The sequence below is a fragment of the Rattus norvegicus genome, chromosome 13 (genome assembly GCF_021556685.1).
Source record: "Rattus norvegicus strain SHRSP/BbbUtx chromosome 13, alternate assembly SHRSP_T2T, whole genome shotgun sequence".
Taxonomy (NCBI): Eukaryota; Metazoa; Chordata; class Mammalia; order Rodentia; family Muridae; genus Rattus; species Rattus norvegicus.
The window spans coordinates 96,225,970-96,252,091 of NC_141546.1; the positions used below are offsets into that span (position 1 = coordinate 96,225,970).

The 26,122-nt window shown below is 39.7% G+C and overlaps 1 protein-coding gene across 19 annotated transcripts in view; it reads right to left on the reverse strand.

Moving 5' to 3' along the window:
* Enah (ENAH, actin regulator) overlaps nucleotides 1-26,122 on the reverse strand; it is a 120,396-nt gene that overhangs the window by 14,796 nt on the left and 79,478 nt on the right. For 2 of the 19 annotated variants that reach the window (XM_087581277.1, XM_087581276.1), the window contains exons 4-12: nucleotides 18,810-18,894; nucleotides 12,094-12,380; nucleotides 10,213-10,323; nucleotides 8,312-8,616; nucleotides 7,457-7,602; nucleotides 7,254-7,311; nucleotides 6,354-6,402; nucleotides 2,482-2,548; nucleotides 696-758 (exon numbers count right to left, since the gene is read on the reverse strand). In XM_087581277.1, the coding sequence (XP_087437403.1) occupies nucleotides 696-758; nucleotides 2,482-2,548; nucleotides 6,354-6,402; nucleotides 7,254-7,311; nucleotides 7,457-7,602; nucleotides 8,312-8,616; nucleotides 10,213-10,323; nucleotides 12,094-12,380; nucleotides 18,810-18,894 (1,171 nt within the window). 19 annotated transcript variants of the gene reach the window in all.

Consider the following 26,122-nt stretch of genomic DNA (forward strand, 5'->3'; position numbering starts at 1 on the left):
CCTAGACATCTGCCGATAAAATAACGATACCACAATATTTAACTTCCTATCCTTTCAAATTAATTCTGCAAATAGCTGGAAAGCATGTGCAGTTTTTAAAAAAAGAAGTAGCCGACTGATATTGTGCACCAGCCCTTTAGAGGTGCGGAGCAAAGCTAATGATCGAACTTAAGCCGTCCGTCCGTGTGCTGAGAACAGGACCTACCACTGAGCCCCACGCCATACCTACATGTTTAATATCTCGAGGTTTGAGCTGATCTAGAAACAATGTGCTCAGGATGGCAGATACCAAACTGTTAAAGACACTCATTTACTCATCAAGGAAACAGATTGTACTCTAAACAGCTTCACCTGTGGGTACAATTCTAGCCTGTGATCTAGCAAAACCAGCCAGGACATTAAATTCCATTTTTTAAAAGCCTTGCCACACAATCATGATGAGAACAGCCTTAAAGGAAAAGGCTAGAGCTTCAACTAGATGATGTAAGATGATTTTACTGTTCATTTCACTTCTGAATCCAATATCAAACGACAGCAGGGTTCTATTTTAACTGTTAAACTACAGCTAAAACAGAATGAACCTCAATCCTCCTGTCTCCCTTGTGGTGATTACCAATCCAGGTAGAAAAAGCTCAGCCCTATCCTGGACATGTTATTGAAAAGTCTGAAATCACAAAGTCACAGCAGGATGATACCTGTGTAATGAATCATAGGACCTGTTGTCAAAAACAATCTGATTTTTCCTTGGAGAATCCCGTCTATGAAGGGGAAAAACCATTTAAAGGGTATACAGTAGAACTTGAAAAATAATTCCCATAATGCTACTGATTTACAGTTATATAGCAAGCAAAACAAAAGTTGTTAATTATCCTTAAAATATCTATTTGCCAACTTTAATAGGGTATCTAAAACTAATTTACATGAGGACCCAATGGCTACTTCTGTAGGCTGCGGCTACCTACTTACCAGGGATCAAAGCGCAAAGACATTCCGATCTGATAAACACCAAAGCAACAGACTGACTATGCACAGTAAAGGACATTTTCTCCTCCGTGAATAAAAACTAGAGAATTGTACTGAAGACCACAGAGCTCCCCAACGTGACCTATCACTCATCTTATCACAATGTTCTTGCCCTACAGAACTCAAACATGAGTTCTTTCCTTCTTTCATGCAGCCCAGGCAGGTTCAAATCCAGTGTAGCTGAGGATGAGCCAGACCCTTCTCCTGTCTCCCCCCACCCTGCCCCTCAGCACTGGGGTTACGGGCTCATGACACCATGCCCAGTTCATGCAGAGCTGGACACTGCTCAGGGCTTTGTGCATGGTAGGTAAGCGTTCGACCAACTGAGCTGCATCTCCAAAGTACCTTTCCTGTCCCATGTGCTGTGTGTGGATGTGTGCACATGTACGTGGAGGCCAGAGGCTGAAGACTGCTCTGCACTTTTCTGAGACACAGTCTTTTGACTACCTAGTCAGAAAGCCTAGCATTTCTAACTTGACTGTGATTGGAAATGTTGGTTTTAAGTAATTTTGGGTATGTTATTATTTCTTGATTGATTTAATTTTTTTGAAACAGGACCTCACTAAGCAGTCTAGGTTGGCCTCGAACTCGTAGAGATCTACTTGCCTCCACTTGGTGAGTACTAGGAGTAAAGAGTGAGCCCTGTTACAGCTAGACTAAAGTACATGCAAATGTATGTTTTACCTGCGTGGGTCTATGTAGACAGCATCTGATGCTCTAGGAACTGGAGTTAACACAATGGTCGTTAGCTGCCAAATGGGTGCTAGGAATTGAACCTGGGTCTGCCAGAACAATAAGCCATTTCTCCAGTCCATACTTAGAGGATTTGACTACGATACAGCAAATTTATTTTTGCTCTCTGGCATTCTCTATAATATCTAGCTGACTCTCAATATAAAGCATAAAGATTTCTTCTAAAATTCGATTTTTAAAACTATGTAGGGTCTATTAGGGTATTATTGTTCAGTACTATATCAGATTTTCATTATTGTTCAATATAAATTACTGTGGGGGCAGTGATTCTACTCTGGTTATGTTGGAGATGTCCTTGGTTCTTTGGGGAATTGTCAGTCAAAGTATTTAAGGTGAAACACCATTTACTCGCAAGTTTCTTCCAAACTAGTAAGACAGAAAACTACAGACGCAGAGTTATAAGACGTATAACTACTTGCTAAGTTTCCGTGACAGCTGTATTTTAATATTTGCTGCACTGTTTTTCCTTTTAGTTTGAATTTTAAAAAATAAATTAAAAAGGATGAAACTATCCTAAACTATCAATGGGTTTAACAAATGCATCCGTAGAATTTAACAGAAAGTCAGGAATGGCAGAAATACCCTGAGTTTGGTAGCTGCTCAATATCCATGTATAATAAGGTGCTCCTGGTTTCCTCTGCGCACCTTGTATTAATTCCTTTTTACACACGCACATAACATAAAACAGAGAAAGGAAGTCAGTACCTGGAGATGACAGGTGACTTACTGCCGTTCATTGTGTTTGTTCTTTCCCAAGGTTTTCTGGTTGGTTCTTCAAAAATAAGAAACAAGTGTGATTAAACATATCTGAGATCCTTCCAGAACCATTACAAAACAAGACATTAAACTACTATCACTCTATGTACACAGTGGTAATACAAATTAAAAAACCCAAAAACCTCTGAACAGTAAGGATTCTAAACTGAATTACAGAACTTAGAGCAGAAATGTGGGAGGTAGAGCTCTATGAACTTGAGACTATCCTGGTCTTCATAGTGAGTTTCAGGCAGCCAAAACTCCACAGTGAGACTAAAATAAAACGATCAAAACAAAGCTAGGTGGTGCACACCTTCATTCCCAGCACTCAGGAGGCAGAGGCAGGTGGATCTGAGTTCAAAACTAGCCTAGTCTACAAAGTGAGCTCTAGGACAGCCAAGGCCACACAAAAACAAAACCCCCAAAGAACAACACACACACACACACACAGGGGGAGGAGGGGAGAGGGAGAGGGAGAGGGACGGAGGGGGGGGGGGGAGAGAGAGAGAGAGAGAGAGAGAGACTAGCAAAAAGAAATTAGTTCCCTTAAAAACCAGTATACTATAACATCTGAATGTTACCGTTCTATATTCCAAATGATAATGCTAACAAGCACGATGAAGAAATTAGTAGAGTTTATACTAGAATCTAATAAATTCAAATGTACTGAACTTTTTTTGTGCCAACAGTAAATTTAAAAAATAAAACCTGTGACAGGCTTCTGTTGCAGTCCGAACAGCTCTCTTGGTGAAACCAGTCCTAGCACTGAGGAAGCTGCTGTCTACTGATGGGCTAGCTAGGGTGCTTTGAACTGTCATTTTCTAACTTGGTTGACTCACTGATGCTATCTATCATTGACCTGACTGGATAACTTGAGAAAATCAAAACTGAATCCTGTCACAGAGGAATACCATTTGAATCACAGTGAAATCAAGTCTATCTATGGGTCACGACCTCACTGTATAGTTTTATATAACAAACTCTGTTTCATCTTCCAATGTCTCCCCTCATGTGGCTTCTACACAATCTCACTCAAGAGGAGGCTTTATAGTCTCTCCAAAATGTATGCAAAACTAAGTTTAAACTTCTCTGAAGCCCTGCTTTGGGCTCTAAATTGCTGTTGCCGGGCATCTAAGAGAAGAACCATAGAGTTGCCATTGATCTTCCCGTTCTTTATCAGGATTCCATTTTCCTTTATGTGTGGGAATAGCCAAGGCACTGTGTCAGCGAACGCTGGAATGGCAGGTTCCAGAGCTAGCAACATAAAAAACAGCAGGGACAAGATGGATGGAAGAAAAAACACTCAGCCTCATGGAAGCAGGGGGTTGGGTGTCTCTTCTCTGAGGAGCACAGTTATATTATAGGAACAGGGTGGAGGCTTGGTTACCTGTAAGCAGTCTGAAAACACCGGCTCAAGCAGGTTTCCCAAGTGCTTTCCCTCTCAGTCTTCCACAGTTCCACAGTACAAAGCCAACAAGGGCTATTTTAAAGTTCTCCCAAAGAGTTTCAGCTGACTCACATGTCAAGGAGAATGTTTGAAGATAAAGCCTACATCTACTACTGATCACTTCCTAACAGTCTCCTAACATTCGTTTCAAACTCATTTTCCCAAGAATCCTCAAAAATAAGTTCTAGACAGGTAAGTCAACTTGTTATTCCTTAGTTTCTTCTTACTCCGCTATGACACCACACCTCTGCTCATGACATTGCTCACTTTCTAGCTTCAGCCAGGCCATGTTCTCCAAAGACAGCCCAGACCGACAGGTCACCCCCAGTTAACATCCCATGAGTTGTTGTGCTTAAGAATTTTTAATCTTAAAAACTTAAAAAAACTCACCGTTTGGCTCATTAAATGCTTTACACAACGTCAATTTGAAGAATTGAATGAAATAAATGAAAAAGAACCTTTTTGAATGAGGTCCTGATTTTATATGCAGATTACAAACCACTGAATTTTTTTTATTAAGATAATGTACCAAGCCTTATTTTAGAGCAAAACCAAGGTGGACTTGGAAAACAGGTCTTAATGACAAGAATAAATCTATCAACAGCTAACTTCAAAAGAAAAATATTTGAGTGGGGAAAATGACCTGAGAGGAAAACCTACTACTGTCATTTTCCTAAGCTAACATAATTTCTAACTTTATTAAATACTTATCTTTATATCCTCAGATAAATATAGTTTTCACCTTTTTTTTTTTTTTTTGGGCAACAGATGGAGACTATTGTAAGATCCACAACTATGCAGCCTAAATGACTGACAGTGTGCCAACTCCAATTAGTATATCTAAACTCTTACATCTCAAGTTCAGGAACATCACAGATGGGAGGGTGGGAAGCTTCTAAGAGCCAAAGGACCAGGCCTAATGCTAGACAGTGTAGAAGAATCTTTTTTTTTTTTTTTTTTTTTTTTTTTTGGAGCTGAGGACTGAACCCAGGGCCTTGAGCTTGCTAGGCAAGAGCTCTACCACTGAGCTAAATCCTCAACCCCCAAGTGTAGAAGAATCTTAATCCAGGAACATGACTTCTCTGGTAAGGGATCACATCCAAAGAATCTGTAGGTCTGTGTGATCTGGCTGGAATGATACACCTTTAATCCATCTGGCTGGAATATAGACACACCCTTAGTACCCACCTTTAATCCCAAACAATAAAAGTAAAGTTAGTTTGAAGAAGGAAGTAGCTATGTCTGAAAGTGGTGTCTAACGAGGCAGACAAAGGGATGAATCAGAGAAAGATTTGACAAAAGAGTCAGAGATAAGATTCACCCAACCCTCAGAAGAACAGCAGAGGAGAGAAAGGAGACTTAGGAGAGCAGCACACATAGGTAGATTAGATTGGATTGGATTGGATGGATGTATGTATGGATGTATGTATGGATGGATGGATGGACGGACGGACGGACGGACGGACGGACGGACAGACAGACAGACAGACAGACAAGGGGTCAGTTTTATCAGGACAGTTTTGTAGAGAGAGGTTGTAGGTGCAGACAGAATGAGCCAGAGAACGAGAAGGAGCCAGAAAAGAACAAATTGCCAGAGTTAGTTTGAGGCCAAGCAGAGCGATTCAAGTGAGAAGCCAAAAGCAGCCAGCCTGAATCAGTCAGCTTGGACACAAGTTTTGAGTCAGACCAGCTGAGTTGAACCAGCCAGCCAGAGTTCAGAAAGAACACGGAAGGAGAGCTTCCTCAGTAGTAAGCCTCAGTAGTAAGCCTCGGAGACAACAATTACATCTGGCAAATAAACATCACATTTACAAGATAGTGTCCCCTAGACATGACATGGAAGCTGTACCCAAGAAATCATCGTAACACAGTTGCATAGCGACACCAACTAATGTGCCAACACAGACACAGTGAATTCCATGTAGCCCAACCCTAGACAAAGAGCTACTAAGAGTCAATGGCTGCACAGAAAGTGAGGGTTAGTTTCTTCAGTTGAGAGGGGTTTGAAATACACTGTAAGCTACCTAACATGCTCATTTCGTCTTCTACTTTTAAGAACTGTTTAAAATAGTTCCCTGTAATGAATACTCTCAAGTCCATAACACAAAGAAAACACATACACATACACACATACATTATGCTATTTGCCTAGACAGCACTAACAAAAAAATGTTAGGTTTTAACAGATTTCAGTATTAGGAAGAAAAGCATTGTGATTTATGAGATCACAAAAGGCAGAAGAAAGGTTGGTGCTTTCAAATATATACAAAGCACTTTTAACATTTTAGTGAGCAGTCACTTGCACCAAACACAGGAAAGGGGACTTTTAGTTAGCAGAATTAGCACTTAATGGATTGTTTCCTCCTGAACTTACCAGGTGTACTTGTTGATGCTGCCTTAGAAGTTACAGGCTCTGCATCTTCCTAAATAAATAGAAAGAGTCACTCTAACAACACATTCACTAGAAAGCACGGCTCTCTGCAGCTAGGTTTCCGGGCTCCCTTCCACGTCCTCTCTGCCCCTCCCGTCCCACCATCTGTCTTGTCCTGCTTACACTCTGGCCCATCCCCTTCTTGGCTCCCCCTCAGGTTTCTCCCCACTGCCTTCCCAAGGAGCTTTCTCTGTAAGTTCTAAGTACCCGGACTAGTCACCCTCAGGAACCTGATGGGACAGGTTTGAATAATGCTCTAAGAGGAGGCCAGATGGCACAGAGAACCACTATAGCCTGTGTTCAATGGTAACATAGAGAACAGATAAAAGAAGTTTACCCAGCTGAAATGTGGAGCACACATGAAGGGTATACTCTTAAGGGGCATAGCTAATGAACTAAGAGTCCATAAGGGTAATGTACAAACTGTTGATTTAACACAGTTCTTTAATCTTACATAGCACAAAGAATTCATTCACTCACTTAAAGGTGAGTATAAGAACAAATTAACTTTACAGGTTTGAACTTCAAAACTTTCCCCACAACTCCCCATATTCAACTCAATTCACGAAGAATGAGATTACAATTTTTTTTTCTTTTTTTTTCAGAGCTGGGGACCGAACCCAGGGCCTAGCAAGTGCTCCACCACTGAGCTAAATCCCCAACCCCGAGATTACAACTTGATATATAATACTCAAACCATTTGTAATGGTTCTGTAGTTAGAAATGAAATGAGGAAACATAAGCGCAAACATTAAGTTCAGATTAAGTAATCCCCACGCGAGTTTCTGAAGGAGCTGGGCTTGAGCTCCACATCTTAAGGGAGAGATTTTTACATTCACTTACACTTCTGTCTTCTTTTTGTTCTGTTTCTATTGTTGATCCCTTCTCAGCAATTCTTCTCCTGGAAAGGCAAATTAATTAAAAAATTTTATATCACCTACCTACCTTTGGCTATCATCTATCTACTCTTGTTCTAAAAGAGAAGAGGGCAAAATTATCAAAATCTTTCTTGTTCTGGATATACCCATTACAATAAAATGTCTTACCTCCTGGCCAGCAGGGCACTCATTTCTTCCATTAAGCCACTGCCCCCTAGAGGAAGGGGTCCATTGCCACGACCAGAATCTGTTTTGGATGAGGCCAAGTTCACACTCACAGTATTTCCTCCACTTGGGAAAGAGCCATCCTCCACCTTAATGAGAACACACAACACATAATAATTTCCGATGTAGATAATAATGTTTACCAAAATATTCAACACAGAAGAACACATCCTCATTGATCCTAAAACAGTTCTATTTTTTACAATTGGAGAACCAATAGAGTGAATACATGGACTTAAAATATCAGGGAGAATTCTATCAAAGTTAAGATCGCCAATAATGGGATGGAACAATTTATCTCTCCATACGATACACTGAGAAAGATAAAGTCCTTGTCACTTTTTTTTATCCCAAACATATAATTTAAATCCAATATTCAGGGAAAAATATCATAAACCAAACTGAAAGTTAATTTTAAAAAACAACTGTGTTTGTAAAGGTGATAGAAACGGAGCAACTGTCACTGATTAAGGGACAATTCAGCTAAATTTAACAAATGCTCCTGAACTAGAAAAAAACTTGGTGCGAAAATCATTAGCTACTCCCTCCAAATTTACACTGAAGTGTAGTAAAGGACATATGCACAGAGAAAACATAGGCAAATGTCAGTCAAATGTTAACTAGTAAACCTCCAGCCAAAACTCCTCCCACTCCACCTTTTTTAAAATTTTAAATTGTTGGTTTTTAATCAGTCGAGTTAAAGCCAGTTCACACCAACATAATACTGTAATTCCACTATTTTAGACACTGAGACACAGTCAGACACACATTTAAAAGGTCAGTAACTTGGTAATTTACCCGAGACACTTTCCTAAGTTTTGCTCCCGCGATTGCAGCTGCAAGTCCAGTTAAAGGGCGATTGTCTTCTGACATGGATCCAGAGAAAATTCCAGATGCGGGGAGGGGAGGGGCAGGAGGTGGTGGAGGAGGGGGAGGAACTTGATTAGGAAGAGGGGGTGGTGGAGGCGGTGGAGGAGGAGGTCCAGCGGATGGCAGTGGAGGTGGTGGAGGGGGTCCAGGAGGAGGGGGAAGTGCTGAAGCATAGGCAGGGCCTGATGGTAGGGGGGGTGGTGGTGGAGGTGCAGGTGGTCCCAAGACATGGCCTGAGAGACAGAAGAGTAACACAGTCGTCAACAACAGAGCTAAGTCATTGTATTTTACATGGGCAGATCATAGAATGCTATCCTCAAGTAAGTGGCTCAGACACAGCATCCAAGAAAATAATTTACCATAATACTTAAGACATAATGCTAGTTTTTAACTAAAGATACTAGAATTGAAAGCCCAAGTGCACATACAACCATTTAATATTAAACTTTTTGTAATAAAACTAATCCCACCCACCAGGGATTTGAAGACAAATATTTGTACAAATTTAGTGTTACACACACACACACACACACACACACACACACACACACACACGGAGGTGGTTAGCACTGCCTGAGGTAACAGACCTAAGATAAACTAAACCTTATGTGCTGAGAGAACACACTTGACCATGATGACAAAGGTGTCTGATTACAGACAGACAGGATGAAATCCTTAGAGAAGGGCCTCAGGTTTAAGTCTCTTAAAATGATTCTACATGTAGCCTGGGTTCAGAATTACCAAAGAAATAAACTGAACTAATATCAGGTAAAACCTCACACTAACTGAGAATTAAGAATTTAAATATAAAGTTATTTTAGCCCTCAAGGTTGGTATACAGAAAGTATTTAAATATATATCACAGAGTAAAAAACTTACTTAAAAATAAAAAAAAACCAAATTAATAAATATTTATTTAAGGCTTAACAGGGCTAATTTTTGTTCTTGTAAAGCTAGTGAGTTTGTACGCTGTTCCCCTGAGGCTTGACCAGGCAACAGCAGAGCAATGAAGGGCTAAAAGTGAGCTGTCCCATTCTGAAGACTGAGTTCTGCACACCAGGAGGAGGACATTTAGCCTTTTCAGTCTAGCGGTACCTCTTGTTCAGAAGTCAATCAGTGAGATATTACATTACACAATTACACATCCTAGAATTTTATTTACCCTTTCCAAAAATCCACCAAAAAACTCATTTTTAACAAAAGGTCTTATTAAATCTGGGTTATAACAATCATCACGGCCTGCATTTGTGAAAAACCTTCAAGGATCTTGGGTCTGTATACCAACACTTGCAACAGAATCCTCTGGGGGTCACACCAAGCCTGCCAACGCCCTGCCATCTTCTGCAAAGGGCCTGAGGCTACCCATCCTGAAGGTCTAATACAGAGAGCTCAATACAGGATAGGCCAAAATGAGAAAGTCTCTTAGAGCTGAAGTGCTCTGGAGGAAACTCAGGGGTGATGTCTCTATTAAACAGATCTCCATGTCTCTAGGAAAGCATCTCATATCTACCCCAGGGAAGATGAGACGGTCACGTTTTCTAGTGAAGTTTAAAAAATAAATGTATTAGTTAGTATTGGGGCCCCTAAATATTAGCAAGCACCTTCTATAACACAATACGACATCTCCCATACTATATCCTTCTATACAATTAAGGCCCAGGATTTAAAAAAAATCATTCATTTTAATTTTCTACATTTAAAAAACCACACAGTACTTTGCATAGAGATGCTCAACTACTAAACCACTGGACCCACTCTTCTAGGCAGAAAGGTTGTTGCTGTGCACTACACTGAGGGACCAGTGGTCAGCAGCAGTGGTGAAGCCTTACCCTGTGGGGCTGGCGTCTCGGCCGGCTGAGAGGCTGCCTGCAAGCCTGGCTCGGAAGCAGAGGAGTCTCCCAGCTCAGGATTTAGAGGGGTCTCCACAGAGGCAGGGGCAGCTGCAGAGGGAGAAGGGAGAACACTGGGCTTGGATGAGGGAGTTGAGGCAAGAGGGGTGCCTGGAGGAGGAGAAGCCTGTGATCCACAGTGTGAGAGTGAGGCGAGGGGAGGCAGCGGCGGCGGTGGCGGTGGTGGTGGTGGTGGCGGCGGTGGCGGTGGCGGCGGAGGTGGCGCTGCTGGCCCTGAGGTAGGCGGTGGAGACACTGGGTATGTTACAGAGTCTAGCGACCCATTGGGTGCTGTTGGTGACGGAGGCATTTGGGGCACAGGAGAGGAGACACAAACGGGAAGGACAGGCCGTGGGCCAGTAGCTTTGCCAGGGGGGCTGCTAATCATTATTGGAGGAGATGGAGGGAGGGGCGAGAAATTGGAAGTAGGCCAGGCACAGGACTTCGCAGCTGGAGGCTGAGAAGAGGGTGTGTTCACAGGAGAAGAAGGTCGAGAGTTTCTGTTCAGAGGACGAGGAACTGTGGCGTAATGGGGAAGAACAGGGTGGAAGGCTGAACCTAGAGATGTTGCAAAACGTGTCGCTGAGTGTCGCAGTGGTGGTGTAGGGGGTGTGGAAGTAGGTGGCAAAGCAGTCACTACAGCATAATCAGGAGCGGCGTCTGACACCGGAGCTGAGATGACTTTAGCGTATGATGGAGGAGGTGCTGAAGGAGGCTGGCAACTGGAATACTCAGGAAGTGGAGCGCTATACAGGGAGCTGTCTGAAGATGGAGCTGGACATAGGCGGAAAGCAGCCGCAAAAGACAGGATAAAAAAGGAGAGAGAAAAAGGGAGCTAGTGAAGCCACAAAACCAGCAATCAGACACAACGTATAAACGTGGATTACAGTTAGAACTAGGCAGATAACTGTCTCCACTGGAGAAAACGTAACTTGTAAGCACATTTTGAAACCCGAAAGAGGATGAAGTAAGTTTTTCTAAATATGCGGATTAATAATTTATCCTCTATAAGAAAAGGATAGTAACAGTCTTAACTTTATGACTTATCCCACTAAAAACGGCATCAAAACGATTAAACAGCAGAATAAGCGGAGTTGTTTCAAACCTTGCAAATGTTTACTACAACAGGAAAGGAACACCCAACCCAGGGCTTATTTGTGGACATTTCTATCTTCCTAGCCCTAACTCCAGACAGTTATGCAGTTAAAAACAATGAACTAACCAACTAAGCAATACGGAACCCACACTGGCTTCCGATGTATGGCTCACAAATAAAATCCTTTGATAAACACTAACCCCCTTAGAGGTTTACTCTATCATAACCCTCTATGACACTACAAATCCCATCAGACTGTGACTTTCACAACGCCAGAAAATGTTCAGATACCCAGTTATTTTTGAGAGAATATTTTCATCTATTTTAATGTTTCCTCTAGAAATCTAACTATAACCAAGCTAACTCCTTGCTGTACGTAGCATAATATATACAGTAGGTGATAATTTTAAGTAACTGCACAAGGGAAATATCTTCCAAGATCATTATAAAAAAATCTTTGCATAAAAACACATTCACTCTTTATAGCTGAATTTTAGGGCGGTGAGAAAAATTAAACCGACAGACTAAAACTTCCCAAGAGCTTTCTTTTAGTTTCTAAGCAATAAAAGAAACACGGAAGCAATAATTGTTGAGCACTTATCCTAACTGGAAACTGTACCGCTTGTTCCCAAGCGCTGCACATGTGAAATATCACCCTTGACAACTGCGCAGGGCCCTGCCCTGCTCGGAGGTAGGAGGCGCACGCGCATCCGCAGACTCCTTACCAGCATTGGACATTCTGCGCTCTCTCTCCCACTCCACTTGCTCTCGCTCCAGCTGTTCCAGGCGCTCGCGCTCTCGCTCTCGGTCTTGCCTCTCTCTCTCCAGCCGCTCCAGGCGCTCCCTTTCCAGGCGCTCCACGTGCTCCCTCTCCTGCCTCTGCCGCTCCAGCTGCTCCTGTTCCAGGCGCTCCCTCTCTAGCCTCTCTCGTTCTAGTCGTTCTCTCTCCAACCTTTCCCTCTCCATTCGCTCCCTCTCCAGCTCCTTCTGTCGCTGCTGCTCTTGCAGTTGCCTGAAATTACACATTGGACGAATGAAAATATGCGTGTATGGCTCTACGGCACTTAAGTAAGTGGATGTTCACTTCGCGTCCGACTCAGATGCAGAACCCATTGTCACTACTTCCCCACGAAGGAAGGCTTCCTTACAGCCGTATAAAATCTATATATACAGAAGTAAAAAAATGTGTATCTTATCCCAAGGGGCTAATAAGCTCTTAACATGGGCTCAATCAACACAATTTGTGAAAATAGAGTTACAAATAAGCCTGCCACTTTAATGACCACCTCATTATGTTAATCAGATGATGAAATAATCATAAAATGACATAATCTCCTCTTCTTAAAAAACGAAACATTTTGGGTTGGGAATTTAGCTCAGTGGTAGAGCGCTTGTCTGGTAAGCGCAAGGCCCTGGGTTCGGTCCCCAGCTCCGAAAAAAAGAAAAAAAGGAAAAAACAAAAAAAGAAAAGAAACATTTTAAGCTGCATAAGTTATTTCAGAAAACACAATGATCATAGCTACAGCTAAATAAACATTTGCTGAATTGAAAATAAACCCAGTTAAGTGAGAAATAAACAATAAATCACTAAGACTTTGTATAGGTAACTATAGTTACTTGGTACAATGTACCTACACATACACATAAACTTTAAAATTCAAATAAATCAGTACCATTTCACTTCAACTCTGAAATCTGCTTTTTCTGATATAGTCAGTGGGAAAATTACCTTAAACCTTTAATTCCCGCAAACAGGTCAACACCAGTGCTTAGCTCTTGAGTTTAAGCACTCTCCAGTGTAGGATATAGTTTACCCTACATTATTACTACATGAAAGAAAAAGTCTGCTTCCTTTTTTTTCCCAGAATTAACAAAAAAACAAACAAAAACAAACAAACAAAAAAAAAAAACCAACACACAAAAAACAAAAACCCAAAAAAACAGTAAAATATTGGAAAAAGAACTTTCCCCCATCTAAGTTGGCTATAAAACAAGGGAAAAGCCTGTCCTTCAAGTCAATTGTCTCCTTATCTCACTCACAATACAGCCTTTCTCCACACAATGTCCCAGGTGCAGTCGCTGGCTCTCAGGAGGGAACCTACTGCAGAACTTCTGCTGAGTAGTTAAGAAACTGACTAAAGAAATCAGACTTTCAGGGTACATTTACTATATGATATTTGATAATTCACAAGCTACCACAATTGAGGGATAGCTATCAGAATGGTAATGCTGGAAAGACATCAGATTCAGTAAGAAATTTTACATTAAAAAAAAAAAGACAGAGACCTCCCCCACCCCCAATAATATACATTTAGTGCAGAAACTCAACTGAGGTTGAAATGTCAAGTCTGTAAGTGCCAGGGCTATGGCTCAGTGGTGAATACGGGCTGCCTGATGTGACGGTAGTGCCTGGTCTTATTGTAGCTACTTATGCTGTTTGAGGTCCTTCTGACGGGAATTGGGGAGTAACTCTTGGGGAGATGGGAGGTGGGAAATTACTTAGTATAAATAATTTAAAATGAGCTGGGCAGTGGTGGCGCACACTTTTGGTCACAGTATTTGGGAGACAAAGGCAGGCATATGTCTGAGTTTGAGGCCAACTTGGTCTACAGAGTGAGTTTGAGGACAACCAAGGTTACACAGAGAAACCCGACTAGAAAAACAATACAACCCCCCCCCAAAAAAAAACCCAAAAAATAAAAAACAAAAAACCAAAAGACCCCAAACAAACAAACAAAAACAAAACAAACCCAAATAGCCCAAAAGAGTACTGGCTGCTCTACAGAGGACCTGGCTTTGACTGATTCCCAGCACCTCCAGTGGTTCACAATAATCTGTAACTCCAGCTTTGGACGATCTAACACCCTCTTCTGGCCTTCAGGCAAAACACCTAACATAGATGAAAAAGAAAAGGGCCCACTACTAATTTGGCGGGGGGGGGGGGGGGGTGTGTGTTTAAGTTTTAGGATATTTACACTTTGTTCTCTGTCTCTCTTCATTCAAATCAAAACAATATATGGAATACATATAGATTACAACACAACAAACATTAGCTTTCTGTCCTAACGTTTCCCTACCCGTTTCCTATCTTAGCTGACTCCTGTGTCTTAACTTTGCATAGCCACTGTCTAATGGCAGAAGCCTAGCCATGCTCACCACACACACACTAACACAGCCATAGGAGAACCAAGAGTCAGGGTTACACTAAAATTACGTAACCCCTGTCTCCGGCTGAGCTACATGGTGTTCTGACTGAGTTTCACTCCATTCTAACTGCTGAGCATTGTGAAAAAGCAATGCTGTTGACATCTGTCTCTCAAAGCGACATAATGCCCTGACACAAGAGGAAGGAACTTTTGGTAGTCATTGTAGCTAAGATAGGTATGGATGAGGCTGGGAGCAGTATTGAAGTAATGACATTTATAACTGGAATGTACTGACTTTAGAAGACTCTTCTGCATGCAAAATAATCTTAAAGGCTCCCAATCAATAAAAGATAGAATGTGTATGAGGAAAAAAAGCACAATGCCAAAGACTATTTCCAGGTTTGCTGATAGATAATTCAAGTATGCAGTGATACACTTAAGAGACTGATGTCTGAGTAAAGTAATGAACGCTTTTAGCCTGCTCATTGAAAAGATGTCTATGTATATGTCACTGAAAACACTATCAAGCAGAAATTTTCTGACTTACAAATTTGTGGTGGCATGAATAATTCCTACTTAAATTGAAAGGCTTACAAATCTGACTATAACCCTTCCTCCAAGAAGTTGTTTACGTCTGGTTGCTATCTGCCCATTATCTCCAGATTTTACTAAAGCACATGTGTCTGAATCCTGAGTTGTGGAAAAAATTCCAATAGTCTTGTTTACTTTATAAACTATACATTTTCAGTAATTTGAATGCTTTTCAGAGAAAACAATTACATACCTTTTCCAGTCACAAACATAAGTGAATACTATTATGGCCATTAAAGTATTTTAAATATATTAAGTAAAAACAGAAGAGATAGAGTTCTCTTCTATCATTGAAGTATTTTTCTCCAAAACATCAGTTCCCAAATGGAAACAGATGAGAAAAAAGAAAAAAACCAAAACCACAGCAACAAAAAACTGGCTCACAACATATTCAATACACACACACACAGTTAGTTTATGTTTTTATGAAGACAGTCTGGTGAAACATGTACAATATAAACAGAATGTCAGGACACATTTTATTCACCTTTACCTAGGACAGTTTGGGGGTAAATATAGATTTCAATTTCATAAAATGAAGTGGGAGAACAAACAAAAACATTCTGGTTGCTAATACTGAGTAATGCCAGAAAGTAAAAATGTGTATTTTTTAAAATTAACTTTTTTTCTGAGACAGGGTCTCACTATAAAGCCCCAGCTGGCTTTGAACTCACACAGACTCTCTAGTTTCTGTCTCCCAAGCTCTGGGGTAAAAGGTGTGCACCACTACAGCTGGTGTAGACATATCCTTTTTATTACACTATGTGGGCATTTCTTCGCTCTACTAGTTTAAAAAAAAAGATAGTTGAATTTTAAAATCACAAAGCACCTAAGACAAGAGCCAATACTTACACCAGAACTCGATCAACCCTTGGTCCATGCTGCCTCTGGAGGGTAATGGGAGTGCTGTACACTTTCATGACTCCAGGTCCTCAGTTCTGGGCTGGGGTTCTTATGCCCCCTTTATAACTTGCAGGTAGTGGTGATGATGTGAAAGCTATTTATAGATGTTAACTAAACTACCTTCTATGTTGAGATGAATGCAGGACTGACTCATGTTTCTTAGAATATATTTTCCCATCACAGCCAAAGAAGTCAAACATTAATAATACAAGTAGGAACCAGAAAGATTTGATGAAGGACACACACGTGTAGAAAATTGTATTATGGTATAAGAAAAGTATTAGATCAACAAAGTTTAATATTTAAAATGCCAAACAACTTTATACAGACTAAAATAAAACCGTGTAAGAGCCATGCCTAGTTTAAAAGTAGCATAAAGCATCTTACCAACGCTCACTACTCCTGACCTCTTCCTACAGAAGCAACCAAGTTTTAACATTCTTGTATTTATCTCGTGGTTTACAAGTATCTATTCCTGACTTGTCATACTTAGATGTTACTCTTTTCCTACTTGTCAAATGACTTAATTACCATGATCTGGGGGTTGGCAATGGGAACTGAACCTAGGGCCTCTGTGAGCTCTATCCCTGGCTCTCTATACTCCAGCCCTGACGTCTCCTACTCTACTTCCCAGTTTTTCCTTCTCCTTCCTCCAGCAATACTGACCCAACGCTTCATTACTTCCCATCTGTCAGCTATTTTCCAGGGAAATCCTTAGCCCCATGCTAAGCACTAATACCTTCTTCCCTCCTTACCTCCATGTCTGCAGTATGTATGTACCCATATGTATGTACCCACAAAAGAACTGCACACAGCCCCCTCACTCACCCCTCCTGCTTCCTTCACGCAAACCCACCATGGGCTTCCTGACCCAGGCAAACAGGCTGCTCCCAAGCTACGCACAACCTTCTCTTTCAGGCTCAGTTCCACTTTTCTTGGATCCCAACAATTATGTTATACAGTTCTTGATTTCTTCCCTCATTTTAACAGAGTGCAACATTTTTTTTTAAATATAAGATTTATTCATTTATTATATATAAGTACACTGTAGCTGTCTTCAGATACACCAGAAGAGGGCATCGGATCTCTTCACAGATGGCTGTGAACCACCATGTGGTTGCTGGGATTTGAACTCAGGACCTCAGGAAGAGCAGTCGGTGCTCTTAACCACTGAGCCACCTCTCCAGCCCCTATGTTCTTTTTTTAAATTTAATTTTATTTACATTGGTTTTCTGCCTCCACGTAGGCACGTTAAGCAGAGGGTGATCTATCCCCTGGAACTTGAATCACAGGCTGTTATGAGCTGCTATGTGGATGCTGGGATTTGAACCTGGGTCCTTTGGAAGAGCAGCCAGTGTTCTTAACCACTGAGCCATTTCTCCAGGCCCTAATTATGGCTTTTCTCTTCTTTTAATGAGGGTGTCAAATTCTGGGGTTACCAACAGTTTTGAGTTGCCATGTGGGTGCTGGGATTCGAACCTGGCTCCTCTAGAAGAATAGTCAGTACTCTTAACTGCTGAGCCATCTCTCCAGCCCCCTATTTATAGTTTTTCAAGACAGGGTAACTCTGTAGCCCTGGCTGTCCTAGAATTCATTCTGTAGACCAGGCTGGCCTTGAACTCAAGAGATCTGTCTGCCTCTGCCTCTGCCTCTGCCTCCCAAGTGCTGAGATTAAAGGCTTGAGCGATCGTTGTCCAGGGCAAACTCTTTCTAAAAAAGAACTATTTATTTTTACTTTATGTGTATGGATGGGTGTTTTGCCTGCATGTATGTCTGTGCATTGTATGTGTATAGTGCCTGCAGGGAGCATAAAAGAGTACTGAACCCCAAGAACTGAAGTTACACACAGCTTTCAGATGCTGTGTGGTATGTGGGTGCTAGAAGGGCAACCACTGCTCTTAACCACTAAGTCATCTCTCCAACCCCACGTAAACTGTCTTAATGATTTCATAGTCATACTGAAATGGTAAGTGATATATAGGTTTGTGTGTGTGTGGTTGTATGTATTCTGAGAAAATCCAGCCCTAAATAAGGTATTATGCACTTGATTTTGGCCAAAGGGCAGAGAAAGGATGAAGCTGTTATAATTTCAAGTCTACCTCTTGATTGTACTCAATGAAATGAATGAGATAATGCTGCAAATTTGTTCAACCAACATTAGCCATAAACAGATTCTCTCAAATTCTACTAAAACCTGTAACCCCTTGAGATCAGACAAGCCTTAAAAATTTATTTAGCTAACAGTTTGACTTTCTAGTTAAACTGGTCATGTGAAAGCCACTCTGGTCACAGATGTTAAGTATAAAAATAAGGCTTAATGGGGCTGGGAGATGGCTCAGTTGATGAGTGCTTGCTGTGCAAGCAAGTAGGGCTTAAATTCAATCCTCAGCACACATGAAAAAAAAAAAAAATCTAGGAACGGCAGGTGCCCACAACCCCAGTGACAGGGCTGAGGATCCCTGGAGCTCGCCAGTCATCGGTCTAGCAGAATCAGTAAGCCCCAGATTCATTGAATGACTGCTTTAAAAAATAGCGTGGGAAGCAAATGCAGACAGCTGATGCTGGCCTCTAACGTACACACAGGTGCACGTGGGACACGCACTCACATTGAAAAAAAAGGCTTACACTAGGGAACAGATCCTAAGTCTTTGTAATACAGTTTTAGATGTATCACAAGTACGCTTTTTACAAAAAAAGCAGATAGAATGAAACTCACAATTTCAAAGAACTAAAGGACATAATGTGTTGTTAGGTCCTTTAGGTGTGCTGCAAAACAAGAAAGTGTAAACGTATGGAGTTACCTTCTCTGGATTTCCATCTCTTCTTGGGATGGGCCATTTTGAACTTGAGCAGGTAGCTGTGAATTCTGTCTAGGCAATGTTGGCCCTATAAAGGGAGGAAACATTACAGATGAGTATTACCACTCTACCAAGCTGGGCTGAGGAAATTAAACCATGAGAACAACAAAAAACCATCACATATTAAAAGAATGCATCTTCTTTTCATCTAGCAAAGTAAAATACAAGCTTTTCATAACACACAGCAAATGAAAGGCTGCAGCATAAGCCATCGTCTCCAGAAGACTCACTTCAGACAGATGGGAACACCAACAATAAAGGGAAATAAACATTTACATATGAAGAGCTTGAGTAAAACAAGGGTTCAATGAGCGTCTGAATAGGCACCTGAGCTTGACATTTTCTAAGACAATGAGACATTTTGTTTGGGGTAATTATTTATGAGGTGGAGAAGAAAAAACTTAAATGAAAAATCAGAATTTAAAAACTCACCTAAATAGAACACTGGAAATGAAAAACAGGAGAGAGAGAGCATGAGAACCTCATTACTAGACTGAAGAATGCTAATGCATTTATCAAACTTGCCCACTTGAGCTGCCATTTTTGTTTAATGACATGGCATTTCCAGTACTGGTGAATCAAACATTTGCTAAACTTCCATATACTGTATTAACCTACTTAGCTGAATTTTTAATGTTATATAGGTAATCTTAACTTTTCATTTGAGGTAAGAAAGGCAGAGGGTTGGGGGAGACCCTATGTTTACACAAACACGGAACTCATAAGAAACCACTGACCATCCACTCCCAACATCCATATATAATGCAGACCCATCTTTAGCATCTTAGACTGTCGCTAAATTATGGGAAGTCTTATTGTCATCAGATATAAAAATTAAGTGAGATACAAGTTGCACCTGGGATAATATACAATGAGATGACCAATCTAAGGTTAAGCTAGAACAACCTTGAAATCTACAACAGTAAAAGCAAGAAAGTCAAATCGGTTTCCCTCCGCCCTCTGAGAAGTGTACCTGACTTCTCAGAGTTTCGCAGAGCACTACTATAAAAAGTGAGTAAATCAGTGCTGTGTTCTAGAACATGCTACTGTGCTGAGCGAAGACCATGAAAGCGGCCATTTCCACCCAGTGGAGCAGACCCACAGCGAGGCAAAGGTTCATCAGGATGTAACTGCACTGGCCCTTCCCAGTGTGGAAAAGCAGGAAAATGATCTGAACTTACCTACTAACCTTTTCATCTCTACATGATTTTAGGTTAGTCATTTAATTTGCCCTCTAATGACAAATTAGATGACATCTGCAGCAATGTATTTCATTAGAATATAAGCCTGATACTTTGAGAACCAAATAAAGAAAATAGAAAATCAACTCCATGTAATTAATAAGAAAAAAAAAAAACCACCCACGTTTTAAAAGCAAACAAACATATAAATGTTTACATAAATGAAAATATAGCTGTTGCCTAACACAATGTTTGGAAAATTAACACAATGATGTTTTGAAAAAAATTGGGGAGTATAATTTATATATCCATACCTGTATTTATTATATTTTAAACTATAAAATGAAAGCATTTGTAAAACCAACTTAAAGATCATTATGGCTTAGTTTAGAAAATAATGCCTGAGTGTTTAAATGAAAACCTCAATGGCACAAACAATGGGACAGCTGGATGTCAGTAATCTGTTGTGCTCACATCTAGAGAAGGCGTTGTACCTCAATGATCCTATTAATGAACTAAATCTATGTTTTTAGCTGAAATCTATATATTCAAGTTAAAAATATTAAAAATTTCAATTTAATATTATTGATCTTATTAAACAATTTTGTTTGTTTTTAATCTATCTCTGGGCCCAACGTGGTACTGTATGCCTGCAATCTCAGCATTTAACAGGCAACCGAGAGAATGAGGTCAGAGTTACCGTGGGTTACACATACTTAACACACTCTCAGCAGAACAAAACTACCAAAAGCCCCTAAGAATCCTGATGTGACTCATAAAACAAACTGAATGTGGAAATTCACCATAGTTTTTATTCCTACCACATAAAAAGAAAAACTTCAAGGGATCCTTTAAACCAAGGATTTTGGTCAGAATTAACTCTCACAGTTCTTTACTCATAGCTGTATGGTAGCAAGCCATTTGTCTATCTGGGCATTAACACCCCCCTTTGGCATTCTGTGGTATCTACATTTAATCTGCTTGTTTTGTTTTTCTTCTTCATCATCAATATTGCCAATTGTAAAAATCCTGCATACTGAAATATATATGTAATTAAGAACAATTATGAAATACTATAATTATTAGGTAAAAATTCTGGGTAAGTTATAAACTAGAGGCACACAATTACATTTTCCTTCTTGTCAAACATTTTGATGGGATATAAAATTGGTGGGTTGTATCAAAGGCATTACAAAACAACAGAAAGCAGAAACTAAGGCTAGGCAAGGTCATCAGTAGCTGTATTTTCTGGAATGTATACTATTTTTTTTTCAAATGGGTCATATTCCAAATTGAGTATCTGTCTTCCCATAAAATACAGAATAGGTATTTTCATAGCCATCCCAATGGGTAAAGGACAGTATGTTAACACGCATGGTTTATAGGTTATCAGTTATCTTTGTGAAGAAAGAATTAAGAAAAAAGGAAAAGGAGACACGACCAAGGTGCAGAAATGAGTGGCACCGCTCTAGTCCTCTGCCTGACGGATAACCAGGCCACGGCTGGTTCTAACCTGCCCAGGCTAGACATGCAAAGTTTGGGAATTACTGCTCCTAATGCTGTTGATAAGCATTCTATAAATGATGGAAATCTAATATGAACTTCTCTCCAGTAAGAATGGCATTTTAGCCTTGCCTTCAATACTGAGTTTGGGTTAAAGCACATTTCACTTACTCTCCTCATTTTAATTCTCATGAATCTAGGTAACAACTGGCCACAGACTTTTTAAAACCACAGAACTAAAAGACAAGTAGGTGCTATTATATACAATAGTTAAAACTTAAATTTAGCAATCAGACTGAAGATTGTTTATATACAAATAAAAGGTTGTTATAAAGGAAATCTGTGTTTTTAATCTGTTATTTTATGATTTAAAAATCCCTTTTATTAATATGGTCAAATTACCCTTTCCCCTTTAAAACTGGGTAAGCTATCATTCTACACATGGATTTCAACCTTAAAAGCACAAAGTCAAATATCAAGTACATTTTCAAAGTGAGCTGAAGAGCGGTCTAATCACACGAGTATCAATGTTTAATAATAGAGGCCCAGGAGAACTCCAGGACAAGACAAGACCAGAGATAAAGTTACTGACACTAAGCAATCTGCAGTGCTGACTTGGGAGTCTGGGGGAGAGGAGGAAAGACTTATAACAAGTCATGAAATAGGTGCTCACTGCTGTAAGTATCAGCTGGAGCAGATCAAAATGTAACTTGGGAAACCATGAAATATATTAAAATTTTCTTTTTTTTCCCCTTCTTATTATAACATGCTTCTCTAATCCAGTAAGCATATCAACTTAAGAACCAGAAACTGTATCAACAATATTGAGAGACCATACTAAAAATTCCAAGTTTACATGGAAAAAGTACACACACTAGCTGAACTATTAATTCAAAAATTTTTGTAGCATACCACTTTATAATTGTCTCTCACAAAATAGTCTAGTCAAGGTATGAGTCAAAAAGGCATATGTGAACTAAAAAAAAAAAAAATTAAAATAATTAAGAAAGACTTTATTTTGAAATTTGAATTTCCAAAATAGGAGGTTTCAGAATTAAATTGGAATAAGGAGAATTCAGACAGTATGTATTTACTTACTAATCTCTCTATATAAAAGAAAATTTCCCTGTGTAAAAATTTATATATATAAGAAATTTATATATATAAATGATTGATCAGCTCTAACATGGAGTGGCTATGTGATATGCCTAACTTATCCATGCAAATAATACATGCATATACACACATGTATATCTAGTGGAGTGACCGTGACAATCTAAAGGCACAGAAGCCTAGGCTACCAAATACAGCGTGCTGTCCTCTGAAATCCACGCACTGAGAGTGAGCTTCCGTCTGCCTCACGATATGCACATCTAGAACTAAGTCAGTAAAAGAGCGCCTTCCCAACAAGGCACATTTACATTACTCAAGTCATATGAAAAATGTATACCTTTTTCTTTTAAATTAGATCAGATGTCTGTTCCCAAAGAAAATCATAATTAAAAAAAAAAAAAAACTGGAAGAGGTGGGGACCAAACCCAGGGCCTTAAGTGCTCTACCACTGAGCTAAATCCCCAACCCCCAAAAAGAATATTTTCAGGTTCTATTTCTAGTTAAAGCCTCGCGAATGAGCCAACTGAGGAGCCAGGCCAACGTGACCTACGTGAACACAACTATCACAACACAGAGCAGAAGCTGCTTCAGATCTCAAACACCACAAGCCAGACTATGGCCTAGAGAAACAAAAGTTATGGATATGGGCAAGTACTATGTACCACAGCTTGAAAAAGTAATGTAAACATAATGTTGCTTACCACAGAAAATACATCGCAAATTAGTGCTGTCCTGGGTAGCAGTAACCTTGCTCTGGGCTGCAACAGACACCTTGGTGTTAGAAGCTTCGAAGGACAACAGAGCCATCTGAAGAACTTCACACGTACTAAAAGGTGCTTTGAAATGTTCAGAATGCACTTACACATGCGTCCTATCTAGACCCTCATTTGGGAAAATTTATAATTTTACAGCTTAAATATTTCCTGAGTTATACAATCGAAGAATGCAGTCTGCATTGTAAGACTGTATTTTTTTAAAACATTAGTGAGAACGAAGTACAGAAAGATAAGATACATGGCCAACAGAATTAATTTCATGAGGTCTACCCTCCCACTAAGGAGAACTATATTAGAAAAAAAGTTCAGGGGAAATACTTAAGATTCATTTAGTTAATTAAGATTGTTCATTTTATACCAGCTGGAAAACCCCCAAAAGCTATAAATAAAAAGCCATATATATATATATGTGTGTGTGTGTATATATATCCACTGATATGAGATAGTTCTGTACTTAACATAACAATGATCAGCAAGGTTTACAGCGACACATTTTACTATTTTCCCCTATATACGACAACATATTCGACAAAATGAATTAGTAAAAATTTTATGTGGCCAACGACAACCAGCCATTTAACCTACATGGTTTATATTAAAATTTAGTTTATCAATGAAATAAATTAAAAGTTTTTAAGAAGAAAAACTCAAAGAGAAAGTGGCAATTTCTGGAAAGAAAAATGCTTTATCCAAAATTAAGGTAATAGTTAAAACTGGGATTAAAAAAATTTCTTTTGCTTAGTATTAATAACATGCAAACGGTACACCAACAGTTTTTCAGAAAACCCTTTCAGCAAGGGGAAGATTTTCTTTTCTTATGGGTACTAAGAAAACAGTTCACGGCTCAAATACATGTTGGTTTAAGGAAGACCATATTAAAGCAAACAGGACAGTATTTTAGATTTACCTAAAAGTATATTCTTTAAGATAACTTCTACTAAGTAAAAAGTTTTAATAAAATCAGAACCAAACCAATTTATATTCAAAGGCTTACTTAACAAGATAGATCATGAATAACAAATTTTCACCATTTTTAGTAATTGACAACATAATCCAATTAAATCTTACTTTAAAGTATTGATACAGTAGGTATTTTAAACACCAGTGAAACAAATTGCTAAGGCCACCTTTGCTAAGTATTTTCACCCACCTCTCTATCCCCAAAGATGCATGCACAACACTTAGGGCAGTGATAAACTACAGGCACTCAAGGGCGAGCTCAACAAGCCGGTGAGATCATGCGAAAGGAGACAAACATCGCAGAACCACGACCACAGTTAGATTTTAAATTTAAACTCCTTCATAAAAATGTCTTACCAGTGTTTATACATGCTACTCCCACAAAACCTTTAATAGTGAACACACCTCGTTATCAGGTTTCACCCTTTAGTTCCCTTAATCCATATCAAACAGGAAAACATACAAGGACAGTTAAAAGAAAAAAAAAACTTACATGAAAAACCTGAGAAAGCACCTTGCTTCTGACAGCAAAAAAGCTGCCCCATCCCAGGAGAAATCATTTCAGCATAGTCACCTGACAACCGTCAGACTGCAGGCACTGTTACCACTGCAAGGAGACTAACCCTTTCCAACCAAGAACTCAGGATCTTTCTCACAACTGAACCACTAAGCAATGTCCTGCATTGGTCAACCTTAAGCATCTTCTTTCCGCTGATTTTTATTTCTGTTACCAAGCTAAACACTGATTTACTTTTTGATAGGGTGGCCTGAATTATACTGCAGTTTGCATCCCCCCCCCCCAAGATGGTAAATTATTCATTCCGTTGTATGAATAGGGCCAGCTTCCTGCTTACTGTTGATGCTGTTAACTCTTTCTTTACTCAACTTGAGAAGACTGATTATATGAGTAAGTTCAGTATTAATTAGTAATACTAGCATTGTTTAATACTAGCACTTCTCTCTAAAAACCACTACTTTTTACAAAAGCTATACTACAGAGGCTGAGTTAGGGCTAAGGGAACCGAGAGTGTAAATCTAACATCTTTATTACGTCTCTAGAAGGAATCGAACATTCTTGATAACTACTTTGACCTCTGATCTAGTTGCGGATGTTTGTCTCTTGCTGTAAAACTGTCACCCTCAAGGTTTTCCCCACTGCTGTTACTCTTTACCACTTGGCTAAAAAAAAAAGGAAGTGAAGTCTGTTTAAGTGAGGTTATCAGTGGAAAATGACAGACTTTTTAGCTTTGATCCATGTCACTTCATTTTATTATTATATATAATTACTATAACAGACTTCTAGAGCATTTGTACTTCCAAAAAAATAGTGGTATTTATTATTAATAGAATTATTATTAGTGGTATTTATTATTAGTCATTTCCAGGTAATCTGTAACAGAAACATTGCCCACCTCTGCATTTCTTATTTCTAAGGGTTAAATGAGATAACGTTTACTTAAAGACTGGTTTGAATTTGATTTGCCTTTCTGGGAAGCTGGTCACTGAGTGACAGAAAAAGCCCAATGTTAGCATTCAGAGGAAGGGTACTCAACTCCTGCCTCTTGCAATAAAGCCCTTCCTAGGCAAGCAGTCAAAGCAACTAGGTTGTGTTTGCTCTAAGGCTAAGGCATTGAAAGAGAAGAGAGGCCTGCAAACAACCCGGAGGCAAGTGCTGCAATGGAATCTGTCTGCATTAAAAATAAGTTCATAAAAGACCCAACAG